This window comes from Equus caballus, chromosome 1 (genome assembly GCF_041296265.1).
Source record: "Equus caballus isolate H_3958 breed thoroughbred chromosome 1, TB-T2T, whole genome shotgun sequence".
NCBI classification, from domain to species: domain Eukaryota; kingdom Metazoa; phylum Chordata; class Mammalia; order Perissodactyla; family Equidae; genus Equus; species Equus caballus.
In genome coordinates this window covers 115,766,862-115,786,503 of record NC_091684.1, presented here as the reverse complement: position 1 = coordinate 115,786,503, position 19,642 = coordinate 115,766,862, and the positions used below count along the sequence as shown (strand labels likewise).

The 19,642-nt window shown below is 39.9% G+C and overlaps 1 protein-coding gene and 1 pseudogene across 10 annotated transcripts in view; both read left to right on the top strand.

Moving 5' to 3' along the window:
* Positions 1-19,642, top strand: part of FAM169B (Protein) — a 210,696-nt gene that overhangs the window by 47,108 nt on the left and 143,946 nt on the right. For all 10 annotated transcript variants that reach the window (XR_011439024.1, XR_011439019.1, XR_011439022.1 and 7 more), the window contains one exon: positions 2,619-2,796. Coding sequence is in view for 3 of the 10 variants with exons in the window: in XM_070267716.1 (XP_070123817.1) it covers positions 2,619-2,796 (178 nt within the window). In the remaining 7 variants the exon portion in view is untranslated. The remainder of the gene's footprint in view (positions 1-2,618; positions 2,797-19,642) is intronic.
* On the top strand, positions 10,161-10,944 carry LOC138924225 (SPRY domain-containing protein 7 pseudogene; annotated as a pseudogene).

Genomic DNA, 19,642 nt, shown 5'->3' with positions numbered 1-19,642 from the left:
TAGCATAATACCCTCAAGATCTATCCATGTTGTTGCAAACAGCAGGATATTTTCAGGTCTGGTTTTAATTGACTCAATAGATATTATTTTGAAAAGGATTTTCTTCCAGCAAATTAACGATGGGCTTGAGATTCAGCAAATGAGCGTGATATACCCAGTGGGGCTGCCTGGCACGCCCATTGGTGTTGCTGTCCTGGCCTGTTTGCCTTGGGCCGGGTGGTGTTTAGCGGTTTGGTGTTCTCAGTGCTAGGAAGAGTCTGATTTCCTCTTTAAATAATTTTTTCAGAACGAGAGTGGTCACTTCCTTCATGTACCAGTTCTTCTAAGTTTAGATGAGGAAAACTCCCACATCTTCTGAAAATGTGGCCTATGTTGTAAACAGAAAGAAACTTGGATGCTATTGCCACTTAATGAACCATGTTGTCAACCCATCCTTCCCCAGCTGTGGACGGGGGCTAGTTCCCCTTTCCATTTATAGAACTTTGCAACTTGACTTCTTTTTTTTTCTTTTAATTACATTTTGTTTCTTAGCTAGCTCTTCTTCACAAATTACCAAAAAAAGTGTTTTAAATGTTTTTTCTGTTAACATAATTAGTGGTCCTAATTGAGGGATTAGACCTGGATCTTAGTTTTGTGTTTTCAGAAACCTTTCTAAGTCAGAGTCACATGTCACACATTTTTTTCCCCCAGTAATGAAATTGGACAAATTAAGTGCATTTTCTTTTTTCCTTCTTCTCTTGCCAGGTTTTGATTGGATATTTCCCTTCTGCCAGATGCGATCTGCTTTTCTCTGCTGGCTTCCCTCTGAACTTTTTGGTTTTATAAGTTGAAAAATATAACCTCCCACATCACACCCATCAGGTTTTGTGACTAGCTAGTTATTCTTAAAGTCTGAGCTTGATTTGGCTGCCACTGTCAGAGATACAAAATTGGGGTGGCTTCTCAGAGTTAAGCTGGGGTGGTTTTCACAAATCTTTTTCTCATCTAAGATTTGGCTCCAGATGAAGGTGAAATATTTTACATTTTGGGCCAATTAATAAGTTTATTGGCACTGAACACTTTGTACCCTTTGCTAGGATGCTGCAAGCTGCCTTATTTTTATTATCAGGGCATTAGAAAAACACACAAATGTTCTAGAGACACCTAGATGATCTTTTCCCTTGACCAGTGGAGGAAACTAAGGCACAAAGAGGTTGTGAGCTGCTGAAGACCTCCCAGCAAATCTAGGCCGAGAAGCCATGACTACAAATGGTGATGATGATGATAAAAATGTAAGGGTCAAGTATTAACTATAAAACCAAGTGTTAATATTTACATTAAACTTCCCTTTCCAAAAGTCTCAGTTCTAATGGATGAAGATGCAGCAGGGGACTGCTGGCTGGACTGGAGCAGGTGCCCTAATTTGGGACTCAGAAGCCTTGGCCTCTTGTTTCGAGCCTACCTGCCTCTGACGGAGCCCTCCTCCAGCTGTCGTAGGTTCTCTTTGGAACGAGGCAGGGAAATCAATAAATATAATCACTTCTCGTCTTTGAGTTTCAATTTCCTCACCTGTAAAGCAGCACCTCCTTGGCAGGTGGTGAGAATCCAATGGTGGCATGTGGGTGGAAGTCACAGCCCAGTTAATGGTTTTGCTGATTTTGTGGTGACAAACACTCACACACTTAGGCTGTCACATGTCAGTATTGTCAGAGTAAAATCCAATGCAAGGATACTGTCACTTTGACAATAGCGGATTGATTTCATCTCAAGTGCCCCATTTTAGCGGTTGCTTAGGGCTGTTGGGAGGACTGCATTTAGGAGGATTCTGAGACCGTATCCAGGCTCAGCCACATGGAGTATGATTGATTAGCTATGTCTGCTATGGGCACAGGAGTGGGAGGCCTCCATTTATGCCCGTATCTGTCATCCGTGGACTATACAAATGCAGAGAATTTTAACAGGCAGGGGCATGAAGTCATTTTGACTTGTTAAGGCTAAAGCTCTGGGTGGGCCTGACATTGACTGCAGTACAGTTTCTTCATTTTCCTGACTTTGCTCTGGGTGAGAGATGGTTCCACTTTTCAGCCTTTGAGTGGCGTGGGCTTCGAGTCCCAGTCATTCTCTGAGATTGGGACTCTAGTGTGTGCTCAGAATCTGTCACAAGCCATCAAAAATCACTTGCTTTTGGGGTAACAATCGATCTCCCCAATTTTTTACCCTTCTCTTGAGAGCCAAAATTCTGGGGCTGTTAAAAATGGCGAATCATTTATTTCTGGACACATTCAGCAAATCTGAAATGCTGGCCTTGCCCCCCCAGAGGTAACTTTCTGGTTCTTTGGCATGCAGTTTCTTGTTCTCTGTCAACTTCCGTTCTACATCTGTGGCCCTGGGGACCCAGGAGGCCCCTCTGGCACTGCCCGTCACTCCTGGAGGCTCATTGGTGTGAAAGGTCAGGGATGTGAAAACGTCTGTGAGAAACTATGATTCACGTTTTGGCTCTTGAGCACGAAACGAACCGTGTGACAGTAGAGCACACACCTGGCCTCGACGTGTGGGTCCGTTCCAAGCACAGAATTTATCATGTCTGATCTTCCTCTCTAGTCTCACTTGGTTGTTCCTTTTTTTTTTTTCCTTCAAAGGTTCAGTCATTTGGGGAAAGGATTGTGCTTTTCATTCTAAACGTCGTTATTTTTGGAAGATTGGAGAGAAATTTGGATGATGATGCCATGTTTTTTTTACCTCACTCTGTGAAGGAGCAAGCTAAAATTCTGTGGAGAGACGGAGCAGCTGTTGGATTTTACACAACCAAAATGAAAGGTGAGGGGCACACGGCGGTGTGGGGTCACCGCCATTTCAGGCCCTCTCCATGTGTGCCTGCCTTGGAGGACTGGCTTAGCACAGGCATTGCTTGGAGGGAATCTTCTGACAAAGGAAGTGTCACTAATTCAGCTGTCATGTAAAGACACACCAGGTATGGATTTCATTTTCACCACCTTTCTCGTTTTACTGGCAAACAGGGTGAAAAGCATGTCCCTTTGATTCCCAGGCGGTGCCATGTCCACCACCAAATACTTGTTGCAGTTGATGGTGTAAAATGACTTTGTAAGCACAATGCTTTTCATTTCTTTTCTTTCATGTTACCAATTAGCTGTCAGGAAAAATACCATTGCTAATAGCTGACAGGTGGTGCAAAAGCGCAATGGATGCCAAGATTTATAGACATTACCTCAGAAGAGAGAAAGGTCGGCCATGATAACCAGGTTACGTTAAAAGACTTATTTTTAGGGGCTGTAACGAGAAGCAAGCATGGAACAAGTACCATTTTGCCGAAGAAATTGGTCTCTTCTTTAAAGTTGCTTTCTTTAATAGTTTCTTTAATTTTTAAAGGCTGTCAACGTCTCTGACTCAGCTGGTCCCAGCTCCATCATTTGTTCTCATAAAGTTCTAAAGTTTAGCAAAAATAAAATTTCCCAGTAAACCGCCATGGATGGGCTGTTTTCTGAGTTGTGTTTTTCTCGGAGGATGAAGAGGCTTGTTCTGGTTTTGAGCTGTGTTCACACTATGTGTATGCTCCACCTGTCCAGGGTGGAGTAAATCTGCATTTCTCCCTTTTGTCCTTCTCAGTGTGATAAGACCAGTTTCCCATGCCAGCTACTCCTTTGGTTAATTATTTGTCAAGTTCAGTCATAGAGGCCTAAGCGCCGTGTCTTTTGGCTCCTTTGGTTGTGATAGCCATTTGCCCTTTGGTTTTGATGTTCCATGTCACTTTTTTGAGCGGCCATGTTCTTTGGCCATTAATTTGAGATAGACCAAGCTACCTGGAGAATAATGAAAATGGGAGGGATCCCTTTTGTGATTTTTCTTTCCTGAGAGACTTATTCATTGTCCTTTTCTACCAAATGGCTGGTCTTAAATCTGTAACAAAATCATTTGCGCCATGGACGTCCTACTAAATAGTAACAAAAACTATTAACAGGCACCAACGTGATGTGTGAGAACCACAGCTGTGGGGCAGAAAGAGCTTGACCTTGGTCTCACCTGGTCCTGCTGCTGCTCCATAGTCGGGGCTTTGTTCTGTGGGGTGAAGCAGAGGTTGGCTGTAGCTGCCTCATCCTTCCCAAGGCAGACCCAGAGCCTTGGAGTGGAAGGAGGACCTTCAGACGCTGAGCCTGGGCAGATCAGACTAGGTGCCTGGATTTCTGCCTCCTCTTGGTTTCCACTGGATTCTATGAATTCAGTATCAAACCTGTAAAAATTAAAGAAAGAAAGAAAATAGATTATTCAGGTATATATTGCCAACTTTTAATTTCTTTTACTGAATATTTATGGATTAGCTTATTTTTGAAGAGACAAAATAAAAATATTTCCATGGAATAATTGTATTTATATCACCACCAGTGATATATGAGAGTTCCAGTTGCTCCACATCCTTGCCAATACTTGGTATCGTTAGTCTTGAAGTTTAGCCATTCTACGAGGTGGGAAGTAGTATGTAATTTTGTTTTTAATTTGCATTTCCCTAGTGACAAATGATATTGATCATATTTTTGTATGCTTTTTTGATAGCCATATATCTTCTTTGGTGAAGTGTTGATTCAAATATTTTTACTCAGTTTTGTTGGGTTGTTTGTTTTCTTATTATGGAGCTTTGAGAGTACTTTGTGTGTTATAGATATCAGTTCTTTATCAGATATATATTTCAAAAACTTTAATTTTGCTATAATAATGTTTTTCAAAGAGCAGAAGTTTTAAGTTTTGGTGAAGTATAATTTATCAATTTTCAGTGTTATTCAGTTCAAAATATTTTTTCTTATTTACTTTGTCATTTTTATGGGTTCTTTAGAACTGACTTCTACATTTCCAGATATTTGGGGGCTATTGCAGATGTTTTTTTTGTTGTTGGTTTCTTATTTAATTCTGTTACAGTAAGAGAATAGTCTGTTATATTTTAATGTTTTGAAAATTATTGAGAGTTGTTTTATGGCCAAGAATATGGTCTCTCTTGGATGACATGCCATGTGGACTTGAAATGGTGTGTATATTCTGCAGGTATTGAGTTTAGTGTTCTGGATATTTCTGTTAGGATAAGGTGATTAATGGTGTTATTCAGATCTTCTACAATCTTACTAGTATTTTTGTCTAGTTCTATCAATTTCTGAAAGAAGTCTGTTGAAGTCTTTATCTATGATTGTGGATTCATCTTGTTTTCCTTTTAGTTCTGTCAGTTTTTACTTTATATATTTTGAAGCTTTGTTATTAGTTGCATCTGTATTTATGATTGTTATATCTATCTGATGTGCTGACCATTTTATCATTATGAGGTATCCCAGTTGTCTCCAGTAATGTTTCTTGTTATGAAGTATATTTGTCTAATATTGATACAGCCACTTCTTATGCTTACTGTTTGCATGGAATATATTCTTTGTAGCTTTTTACTTTTAGTCTGTTTATGTCTTTATATTTAAAGTGTGTGTTTTGTTGACAGCATACAATTGGGTCTTGGATTTTAAATCTAGTCTTGAAAACCTGTGTCTTTTGATGGAAGTGTGAGACCATTTACATTTAATTATTGGTATGGTTGTACTTAGGTCTTCTCTTTTGCAATTTGTTTTGTCTTTTGGTCTTTGTTCCTCTGTTCCTCCTTTCCTGTCTTCTTTTGTTTTAATTAGATATTTTTTAGTATTCCATTTTAATTTCTCTATTGGCTTTCTAGTTCTATATTTTTACCTTTTTTTAAGTTGTTGCTCTAGGGATCACATGCATCTTAAGCTTATCCCAATTTACTTAGAGTTAATATTGAATTACTTAAGGTAAAATATAGAAACCTTGCAACAGTGTATTTTTATTTACATAGTGATATTGTTATATGTTAGATCTGTTCGTTATAAACCTATCAGTACTGATTTATAATTTTTAATTTAAGTAGTCATGTCTTTTAAAGATATTAAAAAAAGAAATGAAAAAATACATAGTTTTAAAATATTCACTCACATATTTGCCATGAAGAATTTTTTTGTGTTGGTCCCAGTTGCCATTCAGTGTCATTTCTCCTTCAGGCTAAAGTACTTTATTTAGCATTTCTTGTATTGGGGTTCTGCTGGCAACAAATTCTCTCAGTTTTTGTTTACTGAAAATGCCTTTATTTCATTTCGTGTTCACATTTGAAGAATAGTTTAGCTGGATATAGAATTGTTAGTAATATTTTTCTTTCCTTCAGCATTTTGCATATGTTCTTCTGGTATCTTCTGACTTTCATAGTTTCTGATGAGAAGTCAGAAATAATTTATTGTTGTTCCCTCATACATAACATGTCATTTTTCTCTGAATGCTCTCTAAGATTTTCTCTTTAACTTTAGCTTTTTTGCAGTTTGATTGTGATGTGTCTAGGAGTGATTTTATTTTTGGTTATTTTGGGGTTTTTTGAGCTTTTGGAATCTTCAAATTAATGTTTTCCACCAAATTTGGGAAGTTTTGGCTATTATTTCTTTAAATTTTTTATGCTACTTTCTCTTTTGTTTTTCTGGGATTCCAATTACATGTATGTTGGGGTGCTTCATACTGTCTTACAAGTCTCTGAAGTTTTGTTCATTTTTCTTTAAACAGTTTTCTCTTTTCTTTGAATAATTTCTATTGATCTATATTCAAGTTTATCTGCCATCTTCAATCTGTTGTTGAGCCCATTTAAAAACTTCATTTATTGTACTTTTCAGCTCTAGAATTTCTTTTATGTATAGTGTCCATTTCTCTGTTGAGATTCTCCGTTTACTCTTTGAGCACATATTTCCTTGTAACTTTTTGAATTATTTAATTTTAATCCTTGAACATATTTCTAAAGCTGTTTGGACATCTTTGTCTGCAAAATTCAACATGTGGGCCTATTTAAAATCAGTTATATTGACTGCCCTTTTTTCTTGAGTATGGATCACACTTTCCTGTTTCTTGCATATTTGGTAATTTTTGATTGAAAACTAGACATTGCAGATATATTGTAGCAACACTGTTTTTTTAATGTTTATTTTTTTCTGAGGATTTTGGATTTTTGATCTAGTAGGCGTTTAACTTGCTTGGATCCAAATTTCAAATTTTGTTTCCTTCGCAATATGCAGTTGCTGACATCTTGTGTATGACTTCCCATGGCTGTCTCTTTAGCTTGACCCTGTAGAGGTCTTCCCTTTGCCTGAAAAATTGGTGGTCAGACAAAGATTTGGTCATGGATGTTGCTTACCCTCTCTGTGGTTACCTTGCTTTTGCTGGTTTTGGGCTCTGTACTCTCAGCCTTCAAACCCATTTGGCTTCAGCTTCTGCCAGTTGAGCTGGCCAAGTTGAAGAATGTCCTTGGTTAAGGAAGGCATCACACTCACAGATCTGCTCTCATGTAGTTCCATCTGTCAAGAGTGGACATGTTTCTGGTCTCTGACTTCTTTTTGTTGAGTCTCCTTCACTCCTGTGTAGATTATTTATAAGCCACGGATTTGGGCAGTTGCTCTGAATTTGGGTTTTATTCATTCTGTGGTTCTCTTATGGCTGGGACTTCCCATTTAAGTTCCCGGCTGCTGTTCTAGTCCTAAAATCTGATCTCTGACACCTTTAGCTGGTAAAGCTGTGGTTTTTCCCATCAGTATTTTCTGTAGCCTTGGGGGTTGAGTTATACCCTATGGCCCATAAGCTGCAAACTCACAGGCTTTACCTATTCCAGTTGCAATTTTCTGAAATTAAATTTTCCTCTGGCTTCTATATGCTTTTGAATTCCTTATGGTATATGTAAGTGATTTCTTAAATTTATTTTAAAAATAGTTATTATATGTGGGACTTTGCCTGACCCCTTCATTTTACCATCGTTATCTGATGCAGACTCTGTTCAGGTATGAATGATAACATTTTGTTCCTTGCCTTCCCATCTCTTTCCATAAGTTCTTGAGAGAAGGACTTATTTTGATGAATTAAAAGTGGTTGATATTAGAACCAACCCTGATGGCCTAGTCGTCAAAGTTTGGCACACTCCACTTCAGTGGCCCAAGTTCAGTTCCCGGGTGTGGAACACACCACTCATCTGTCAGTAGCCATGCTGTGGTGGTGGCTCACGTAGAAGAACTAGAAGGACTTACGACTAGAATATACAACTATGTACTGGGGCTTTGGGGAAGGGAAAAAAACGTTTGATATTAGCAGCATGCAGGTAAATTAAAATAGTTTAGATAGCAAATACATGTATTTTATAATGTTTTATTATTTTACATGTATGATTCATGAAAAATCACTATGAATGCATCTGGTTTAATTGACTACAGGAGGAGTTCATAGTTCAGAAGTTCGGAACAGTTAATGATGTTTCTTCAGTGCTGGTTCTGTCCTTGGTGCTTGTCACAGTGTTAAGTAGTGGTGTTGTCTTGATGCATAGGATGTGGCTGCAGCACATGGCATGCTTCTCAGCTTGCAGCAGTACAATTCCTCTCATTAGATTAGATCCACATGATTCAGAATATCTGAATATTTGTTCAGAATATCTGAATATATCAGAATATTGGGCTACACTGAAGTTTATAATTTCATTTTGTGGGGAAAAGAAAATGTACAGATCCATTGCATAAATAGGATCGCAGGAGCCAGGTTTTACGTGTTTAAGAGTATACATTGTTTCTAAGCACATTCTTAGCACATTTGTTTGTGTGTGTGTGACTTTAAGTATTATTTAAAAAAATTATCAGATGATAAAATTTATCCTTTTTGATTTTACAGTTCTATGCATTTTGACCCCTGTGTAGATTCATATAACTACCCCACAGTGAAAATACAGACTAGTTCCATCATCCCAAAAAACTCCTTCGTGTTATCCCTGATCATCCCCTCCCCTCACCCCGCCATAACCCCTGGCAACCTCTGATCTGTTCTCCATCATTATCCTTTTGCCTTTTCTAGAGTATCATGTAATGGGATCATACAGTGTATAGCCTTTTGAGACTTTTTTTGCTGAGCATAATGCCTTTGAGATTCGTCCAGTTCAATGTGTCTATCAGTAGTTTGTGCCTCTTTATTGCTGAGGAGCACATTCAGTTTGCAGACAAGTGGGTACTTTAGTACAGAATGAATGAGATCTTTTCAGGTACACCTCTCTTTGGGAACGTTTTGTTAATAGGCTGGTTTGAGTTTCTCCTTTTGTGTGATGGTTCTGTAATTGCCTTTCATACAAAATATTGACTCTTTAATCATTTCACTAATTCATGCTGAAATTCTCTCTAGATAATCAAAATTAGTGAGGTTTTACTTTAACTTTTGTTCCCAAAACAGTTGATGAGACTATTGGCATTCAAGGGAAGAAAATACTGGGTTGGCAAGTGGGGAGTTGGCCAATTTAAGGCAGAGCTAATACGTATTTTGCTTGTGTGTAAAAATCTAAAAAGAACAACTTTATGTTTCAGATTCCTGAAAACCCAACACTAATACAAATCCAAAACAAGAGCACATGAAAACACTTGAAGGTAATAAATTAGGTGATTTGCGGTCCAGACAAGCATGTGAGCTGCTAGAGGTAGTGATGCTTATGAAGTGGCCTCAGCTGCCCTGCCCGTCTCCAGGGCCTCCTGTTCTCCCCTCCCCCAGACTCCCAGTGCCAGAGGCGCCTCCTGCCCTGTTGTTTCATCAAGCTGGGGCTCCTCATGCCATCTTCTGGACTTGAGCAGAAACATAGGCAGCAAAAGGTGGAGTGGCAAGAGTGTGGCATTGGGTCAGGTTCCAACTCCACCGCCTGATAAGAAAGGGATTGCTGTTGCAAGGAATAGAAGTCCCCTCAAGGACTTGCAAGATGGAGTATTGGAAGGGTGCAGGGGAAGTTCAGGGAGTGCAGCCTGGCTGCTTATGCTGAGAAAAGTACCCAGCAGCTGCTCCATTCTCATCTTTGCAAATAGCTTCCTTTAGTCACCTCTGTTTCCTATTTCCTCATAACCTTGACTTTAGTTTGCCATGATGTCTACCTGGCCGCTAACTGTACCTGCCTTAACGGGCCAGGACCTACTATAGTCCTAGTTTCACTTCATTCAGTTTCTCTTGAAAGAATCAGCTTGGTCCAGCTGGGCTGTGGATTGGTTTCTTGTGGATCATGGGGCCACCTTTAGCTCAGTTGTCATTGGACAGGTGGGCTGGCTTTCCTGCCTCAGAAATGACCATCTAGTCTTACTCTTTAACTGAGGCTGTGGTGGGGGCGATTTTAAAGAACTTGGGTGCGGGGCGGTGTTGCTGTGGTCTAGGGGCTGCAGGCTGCAGTGACGCGTCAGTGGTCCCTGCGTGATGGCTGCCTCGGGGTTCTGCTGCCTGCGGTGCTGTAGAGATGCTGGGACGGGCCACATCCCTCTGAAGGAGATGCCGGCCATGCAGCTGGATACGCAGCACATGGGAGCAGATGTTGTCATTGTGAAAAATGGGAGAAGAATATGTGGAACAGGAGGTTGTTTAGCCAGTGTGCCTTTACATCAAAACAAAAGCTACTTTGAATTCAAAATCCAGTCCACAGGAATCTGGGGTATTGGCGTTGCAACTCAGAAAGTTAACTTGAATCAGATTCCTCTTGGCCAAGATGTGCACAGTCTGGTGATGAGAAATGATGGGGCCCTGTACCACAACAACGAGGAGAAAAATAGGCTGCCAGCAAACAGCCTTCCACAGGAGGGAGACCTAGTGGGTATTACATATGACCAGGTAGAATTAAATGTGTATTTGAATGGAAAAAACATGCCTTGTCCAGCATCAGGCATACGAGGGACAATGTATCCAGTTGTTTATGTTGATGACAGTGCAATTTTGGATTGCCAGTTCAGTGAATTTTATCATATTCCTCCGCCTGGTTTTGAAAAAATATCATTTGAACAGCAAATCTTCTGAAGATATTTGTCTTTGAAACTTCTATTTCTGCACTGTTAAAAGTGTTTACCATTTAATAAAGCTTCACCTGACCTATAGATGAAAATATATTCTTAAAAATACGCTTGTTAATGTTGTTTAAGGAGCCATTGTATTCAATATTGTTGACAAAAATAATCCATAACCAATCTGTAAATGAAAATTTGGGTGAGTTTATTCTGAGCTGAAATCTGAGGACCATGGCCCAGGGCCTTTGGGAAGAAAGGGCACCAAAGAAGTGAGGTGTACAGAGTGGTTATATACCCCCCAAAGAGGGTGCTTTACCAATGATTGAAATGTCCCTCCCACAATAGTCACAAGATTGCCCTGTCGGCACAGCGCTTGATGGACACAGCAGGTAGTGGGTCTGCTATCTTGGTGGGCGTAGCAGGAGGCAAGTCTGTTGTCTCGAGCTGGGCGGTCACAGGTGAGCGCAGCAATCAGTTTCTAGCCTAAGGAAAGATGCTTAATCCTTAAGGAGACGCCAATGTTGGGAGGGGGAGGGAGGTTGCACCTTTATCTCAAGAGCCTTTGCTCTTGCCATAGGGAATCTCTAAAGCAGATATACAATGCATGCTCAACGGCCTCGGTCAGGCCCTTTTGGAAAGACAAGGTCAGGCCGAATTAGGTTTATACCACATGGCTTCCTCATATTCTCCAATATATCCTATTGCTTGCCATTTTTATTTGTCAATATACAGCCCAGAAATTGTGATTTAAAATACTTATGTTTTGTGTTATGAAATCAGCATTTTGGGCAGTTATTTAATTCTTATTTAAATAATATAACTATGGGTTTGATTAACAATATTAAGTGGAAATATGTGTGTCGGTATTTAAAAGAGAATCTTTCTTAAGATAAAATATTTTTTTGGATAGAGATGTAGAGTTGGGTGGGCTTTTTGTCATTCTTAAGTTTAAACCCCATTAACTATATTAAGCCTGCAGTTCAATAATTTTGTGTCTCAGTGTCCTTTTTTATATAAAGTAAAACAAAGTGACAGAAATTTATATTATTGTCAGCTCAGTTTTTGGCGATTTATTTACTATAAAATGTACCATTAAACTTTACATTGCTTCTTTTGCTAGTGTGTCATTGCTTTTGATTCGCTTTGTGAAAGAAGATAGGCGTTTTAGTAGTTGTCAGAGCATTGTGTTGAGGACCATCATACTGTGTCACTTCGATCCCGGAGCAGGCAGTGGTTGCCTGGTGACGCAGTGGACACGGGCAGATGTGCAGAGTGGCACGATGCTTTAAACTTCAACGTAAATGAGATTATTCTTTTAAGCAATGAAATGTGTGTTTTGCTGTAAGGAATAATAAAATACTAGTAATTAAGGAGTATTCGGTACTATAGTAAACACCTGTTTTTCCTGTTTTGTTAATAATGCAGTAAATTCACTTCAGCCCTGACTATTTCAGAAGTTCAGAGATCAGTGATCCTCTCCATGACCCTGAGCCTTTGCCGAGTTTTCGGTAAGAATCACTGTCCTTGAGTTAACACCCTGCTAGCCTGAACTAATCACTGTACACATCTTTGGTACAGTCCCCTTTTCAAATGAGCCTGCCACGGCTGCGTATGTGTCACGCAACAAGGAGCAGTAGGTTGTACTATGAAAACATGGCCTTAGAATGGAAGGACACCTGTAGTTTTGCTGTCTAATCCCATTCTCTCCTCAGGCAAGTTCCTCGGTCTCTCTGAGCCTAGGTTCCCTGTTTATAAAAGGGATAATCATGCTTGCTCGATAAGATTCTGTAACTAGTTAAATAACATAATATATGTAAAACACCTTAATCATCACGGGCGCTTAATAAATGTGTATTCCTCATTGACGCTAAAGCAGTGATTTTCAGCATCACCTGGAACTCGTTAGAAATAGTCGTTCTCAGGCCCACCCCAGACACACTGAATAGAAACCGCTGGGGATGGTGCCCAGGAGATGTGGTTGCACAAGCACTGCAGGTGATTCTGATAACAGGCTAACGTTGGAGGACCGCTGATCAGGAGAGAATTCTTGGAGAATGATTGCCTACTATCAATTTCCTAAGGATTTAAGACAGACTGTTTTTGACCCATGGACAAGAGAATCCTGCACACTTTTTATTTATTGTTTATTTGGTAGACAAAAATGTGACAGTGTGCTTTGAAAACGTACGGATACTTGTGTAACATTTATTTACATAAAACTCAAATGTTACTTCTGAAGTTATATAGAATTGAACTACCTGTATATTATACTTGCATTTTTGTCTGACTTTCTGTCCTAGTAATTTTAATTCATAAAGAGCATACTTGGGAAAGCAAATTAAAATTACTGTTTGCTGTCTTTATAAAATAAAGAAAGAAAGAAAGAATTTGGGCTGGGCAGACATGCTATAGTAATCCATGCAAGAATCCTGTTTATAAAGTCTCGGCCTGAGCTGGAACACTTTTGGTTGAGACCACCAGGCAGCTCGTCATTGCTGCACAGTGGATAATGCATCGTGGGTGGAGTGCTCCAGCAGACACAATTTCTGCTGCTCACTTATCGTGGGCTCCGCCCCAGACCTGCTGCATCAGAAACTCTGGTGGTGGAGTGGGCCCCAGCAGTCTGTGGTTTAACAAGGCTTCCAGGTGAGTCTCCTGTACTCTAATGTTGGAGAACCACTCATCTAAGGCGTGCATTCTTGGGGATGGGGGCGGGGTGTTGCCCCCAACGACAAACATTCATTCTTGGAGGGCAAAAAAAAAAAAAATCTTTGATATTACAATGGTTTGTGGCTCTCCAAAGCTCAACCCTACCCAACAAGTTTGTTCCTTAGTATTTAATTTGGGAGGGATGATTATTAGGACAAAATGTCTAAAAAGGCTCCTTCAATTGGCGATAATGACAAAACATTTGCAAAACACTGATCTAGGGTGGGATACTTAGAAGTGGAACTCCTGGCTGGACCAGAAGCACGAACTCAGTGTCCGTAGGTGACGTGCAGCTGTTTTCCGAAATGGCTGTGCACACTCACCAGCAGAAGCAGAGAATTTTTGTTGCTCCACATCTTTGTCAACACTTGGTATTGCCCAGCCTTTTCATGGTTGCAGATCTGTTTTCTATGAAATAATATCTCATTTTAAAGCCTATTTTCTAATCGTTGCTAGTATATAGAAATGTCATCTGTTATATATTAATCTCGTGTCTGTTAACCTTGCTAAATACTCCTATTAATTCTATAATCCGTTGGTAGTTCCTTTTGCTTTTTAATTTTTTTAATGTTCTATGCCGTAGGGACTGAATCATGTGCAGGGTCGAGCCCAGTGCTGTAATCTATGAATGAGGTGAATTACTGATGCAGATTTTCTTATGTTCAATCACCTAGGATAAATCCAATTAGGCCAAAGCTATTTCCTGTAAGCAAATAAGTTTTTCTTCAATACTGTGAAAATAAGTTTTATGACATCTTATAAATAAATTCTTGTTATAATAGTAAAAGATACAGAAAGGAATTAAGTTTTTAGAAGGAAGAACAATATCGCTAGAGCTTATCTGCAAATGTATCTAGTTTTGGGGTGGTTCATGTTAATGTATTATTTTCAGTTGATTTTGAGAAAAGATAATTATTGCAAATAGATATTATACACACTTAGTCCTACTTGTGAAGAGTGATGTTTTTCTGGAGAAGATATTGGAAGCTATGGCCGTCACCTGTTTTCGTAAATAGAAAGTTTTACTGGAACACAGCCACACCCATTCATGTTGTCCATGGCTGATTTTGGGCTATAACTGCTGAGGGGAGCGGTCGCCCCCAAAGCCTAAAGTAGTTTCCCTCTGGCCTTTGCAGAAAACGTTTGCCAGCCCTGTTCTAGAGAATATAATTTAAATGTCTCATACCTTTTAAAAAATTATTTTATCTAGATTGGCATTAGCAATGCTCCTTGGTGGGCAGAATTTAGGAACACCCAGACCATTTACTGGTATCTTAATAGATGCTCCAGTGCCCAGGTTCCGAGGGAGCCTGGCTCTAACCTCGTGAAGCAGGCTCACAACAGACTTATAGTATGCTTGTAAAAAACATAGTGCTAACAGTTAGGAAAAGTGAATGCTTTTAGCTATTTCTCTTTTAGCTTTCCATGGGTTAGGAGTATCCCAAATATCTTTATAGTCTGAACTTAATCTCTCAGACTAGCAACTGTGGCCACTTGACCTGAATTCTGATTTTTAGAGCAGTTATTTAAAAAATGCTCCGCAGAGCCACTGACAGCCGCTGTCAGCATATTGTCTTTTGGGATTAGCAGGACAAACCTGGACAGGCGCTTCACAGCCCCACAAATGCAACTTTGCAAAAGGAAATGCACCAAGACCTCGTCGCCTTTGGCTGGGCCCTTGGTTCTTTTATGCTCTGTGGACCCACACCATAACTTTCTTGGTGCCCAGATCTCCATTCTCCAAAACAGCTAGATTGTGGAAATATGCTGTGGCATTGGTCTTGCCACTTGCCTTTTCTTTCTTCTTCCTTGCGACAGATCTCTTTTTTTGGAGCAGGTACGATCTCTTCTATTACTTTCTGGCTGTCTGCTGCTGTCATTTCCCCATAGGGCACCATCTGTGAATTCTGTCTTTGGTCCGAGAATTCACTCATATCTTCATGAAGTAACCTTCTTTGTCTTTCTTTTGCTCTGTTGGAGTGCACACTGAGGGAGAGCCTGGTGGCATCCCATTGCTTACTCGGTGGTGGGCTTTGTCCTGTTCTCAGAGGTTCCTTCTTCAGGTCCTCCCAGGCTGAGGAAGGTCAAGGGCTCCTATGGGAGGTGTCGGTCCGTGCCCCGCATCCTGGTTTCATCATAGATGCCTTATTGATCGTGTGTAACTCCTCCCAAACAGCTAGCACAGTGAGCAGAGAAACCAGCCCCTTACAGTGACTTGAATTAACTTTAGATACCCTATTGAATTCAGTTTGTTAATACTGGTTTAAGTTTTTTGTCGTATGTTCATGAATTACTGTTACTTACCTATTTTTCCTATCCTTGGCTATTTTTTATGTTTTTCCTTAAAAAGTTATGCTATACTCATAGACCAGGTTGGAGAATACAGGCATACCTCATTTTATTGAGCTTTGCAGATACTGTGGTTTTTACAGTTTGAAGGTTGGTGCAACCCTGCATCAAGCAAGTCCATTGACGCCATTTTTCCAACAGCATTTGCTCACTTCGTGTCTGTGTGTCATATTTTGATAATTCTTGCAATATTTAAAACTTTTTCATTATTATTATATTCATTATGATGATCTGTGATCAGTGATCTTTGATGTTACTATAATTGTTTTGGGGCACTACTAACTGTGCCCATATGAGATGGCGAACTTAATTGATAAATGTTGTGTGTGTTCTGACTGCTCCATCAACCAGGTGTTCCCCCATCTCTCTCCCTCCCCTTGGGCCTCCCTATTCCCTGAGACACAACGATATTGAAATTATGTCAGTAACCCTACGGTGGCCTCTAAGTGTTAAGTGAAAGGAAGAGTCGCATGTCTCTCACTTTAAATCAAAAGCTAGAAGTGATTAAGCTTAGTGAGGAGGGCATGGTGAAAGCTGAGATAGGCTGAAAGCTAGACCTCTTGTGCCAGTTAGCCAAGCTGTGCATGCAAAGGCAAAGTTCTTGAAGGAAATTAAAAGTGCCACTCCAGTGAACACACAAATGATAAGAAAGCGAAACAGCCTTGTTGCTGATATGGAGAAGTTTTTGTGGTCTGGATAGAAGATCACACCAGCCACAACATTCCTTTAAGCCAAAGCCTGATGGAGAGCAAGGCCCTAACACTCTCCAATTCTATGAAGGCTGAGAGAGGGGAGGAAGCTGCAGAAGAAAAGTTTGGAGCCAGCACAGGTTGGCTGATGAGGTTTAAGGAAGGAAGCCGTCTCCATAACAAAAATGCCAGGTGAAGCAGCAAGTGCTGATGTAGAAGCTGCAGCAAGTTCTCCAGAAGATCTAGTGAAGATAATTTGTGAAGGTGGTTACATTAAACAACAAATTTCACTGTAAACGAAACAGCCTTATAGTGGAAGAAGATGCCGTCTAGGACTTTCATAGCTAGAGAAGAGAAGTCAATGCCTGGCTTCAAAGCCTCAAAGGACAGGCTGACCCTCTTATTAGGGGCTAATGCAGCTGGTGACTTTCAGTTGAAGCCAATGCTCATTTACCATTCTGAAAATTATAGGGTGCTTAAGAGTTATGCTAGCTCTCTATCTGTGCTCTATAAATGGAATAACAAAGCCTGGATGACAGCACATCTGTTTACAACATGGTTTACTGAATGTGTTAAGCCCACTGTTGAGACCTACTGCTCACAAGAAAATTCCTTTCAAAATATTTCTGCTCATTGACAATGCTCCTGGTCATCCGAGAGCTCTGATGGAGATATACAATGAGATTAATGTTGTTTTCATGTCTGCTAACACAACATCCATTCTGCAGCCCATGGATCAAGGAATAAATTTGACTTCCAAGTCTTATTATTTAAGAAATACATTTCATAAGGCTGTAGCTACCAAAGTGATTCCTCTGATGGATCTGGGCAAAGCAAACTGAAAACCTTCTGGAAAGGATTCACTATTCTAGATGCCATTAAGAACATATGTGATTCATGGGAAGATGTCAAATATCAACGTTAACAGGACTTTGGAAGAAGCTGATTCCAACCCTCGTGGGTAATTTTGAGGGGTTCAAGATTTCAGTAGAGGAAATAACTGCAGATGTGGTGGAAATAGCAAGAGAAATAGAATTAGAAGTGGAGCCTGAAGATGTGACTGAAATGCTGCCATCTTATCATGAAACTTTAATGTGAGGAATTGCTTCTTATGGATGGGCAAAGAAAGTAGTTTCTTGAGATGGAATCTATTCCTGGCTGGTAGAGATGCTATGAAGATTGTTGAAATGACAACAAAGGGTTTAGAATATCATGTAAACTTTGTTGATGAAGCAGCAGCAGGGGTTGAGAAGACTGACTGCAGTTTTGAAAGAAGTTCTACTGTGGGTAAAATGCTAGCAAACAGCCTCACAAGCTACAGAGAAATTGTTCCTGAAAGGAAGAGTCAAGGGATGCGGCAAACTTCATTGTTGTCTTATTTTAAGAAATTGACACAGCCACCCAACCTTCAGCAACCACCACCCCGATGAGTCAGCAGCCATCAAAATTGAGGCAAGACCCTCCATCAGCAAAAAGATTATGACTCACCGAAGGCTTAGGTTTTTTAGCAATAAAGTATTTTTTAATTAAGGTATGTACGTTGTTTTTCTTTAGATATAATGCTATTGCACAGTTAGTAGACTACAGTATAGTGTAAGCCTAAATTTTATATGCATTGGGAAACCAAAAAATTTGTGTGGCTTGCTTAAGTGCAGTGGTCTGGAACTGAACCCGCATTACCTTCAAGGTGTGCCCGTATTCTCTCTTTTTCTGTTCTCTGGAAGGCTTTCCTTGGAATGTTCGTAGAACTTGCCTCTAAAGCCACGTGGGCCTGGTGTGTTCAGGATGGGAGGGTTTTAAACTACTGATTTCATGTTTTAATGCTCATAGGGGAGTTTAGTCTTTCTGTTTTTTCATGAGTCAGTTTTGGTGGGTTGTATTATCCTAGGAATGTGTCCTTTTCATCTGTTTTCAAATGTATTGCCATTAAGTTATTTATAGTATTCTCTTACCTTTTCAATTTTTGCTACATCTATAGTGACATCTCTATTTTAATTCCTAATATGCTTTATGTATTGTGTCTTCTTTCTTTCTTACTTTAGCAACTCTTGAATTTTGAAAAAATTCTTTATGTTGTACCTTTGTTTCCTATTTCATTAATTTCTATTCTTCTGTTCTCCTTCTCTGTGTTTTCTTTGGGCTTATTCTGTTCTTTTTTTAGTCTTTTAAATTCTGATGCTTGGCTTGTTAATGTTTAACCTTTCTTGTTTTCTGCTGTCAGCATTTATGGTTAAAATGGTCTCATGCTACTGCCAATTTGTCCAGTTCACTGTGCCATGGCCTCATGGGTGGAACATTCTCACCGCTTCGAGCTTTGATGTACTTTTTTTTTCACCCCCACTGTTTACTCTGAATTGTGGTTTCCATGGATCTATTCCCATGATCTCTTTTTCCAGGATTAATTATCCTCAGGTAACAAGGTCTTCCTGGATATTTAAATCTATCTGAGGGACAGCAACTTTATTCTGATTTTGGATAGTGCGTATCTGGAATATGCCTTAATCTTCCAAGTGTCCTTAGGTGTAGAGACAGTCTGTGGAGTCAGTGAAAGTAATTTTGTGAAGATGCCAGAAAGAAGAAGAAGGGGCACCCAGAGGTCTTGATTCTTGACTCAGTTCTGCCACCAGCTACCTTGGTACTGTGCGTTGGTCTAAGTGGGCTCTTGGGTCGACAGGCTCCCCATGAGCTCATGAGAGGCAGCGTTGGGCAGTTGTTACCAACAAAAGGGAGCCAAGCCCCATGTTCTCTGTGTTTTTAACCTTTCTTGACCCTGTCAGCTGCGCTGTCTGTAAAATAGGTAGAATTTTACAGGTGGGACGAGATCATTGCTAGGGTTCCTACTAACTAGTCCATGTTACGGGGCATGATTTCCTTGGACTTTGTGTTGTGGTTATGAGTGGAGAGTCCATTTGAGTGCAACCAGCTTATTGCCTCAGCCCCTTTTCCTAATTAGGTTGTTATATTCTTATTACAATTAATTAATATTCTTATTAAAAAGTCAGTTCTTTGGCTTTGGGAATTGATGTTACAAGACAGGTTTTAATCGACCACCCTGAA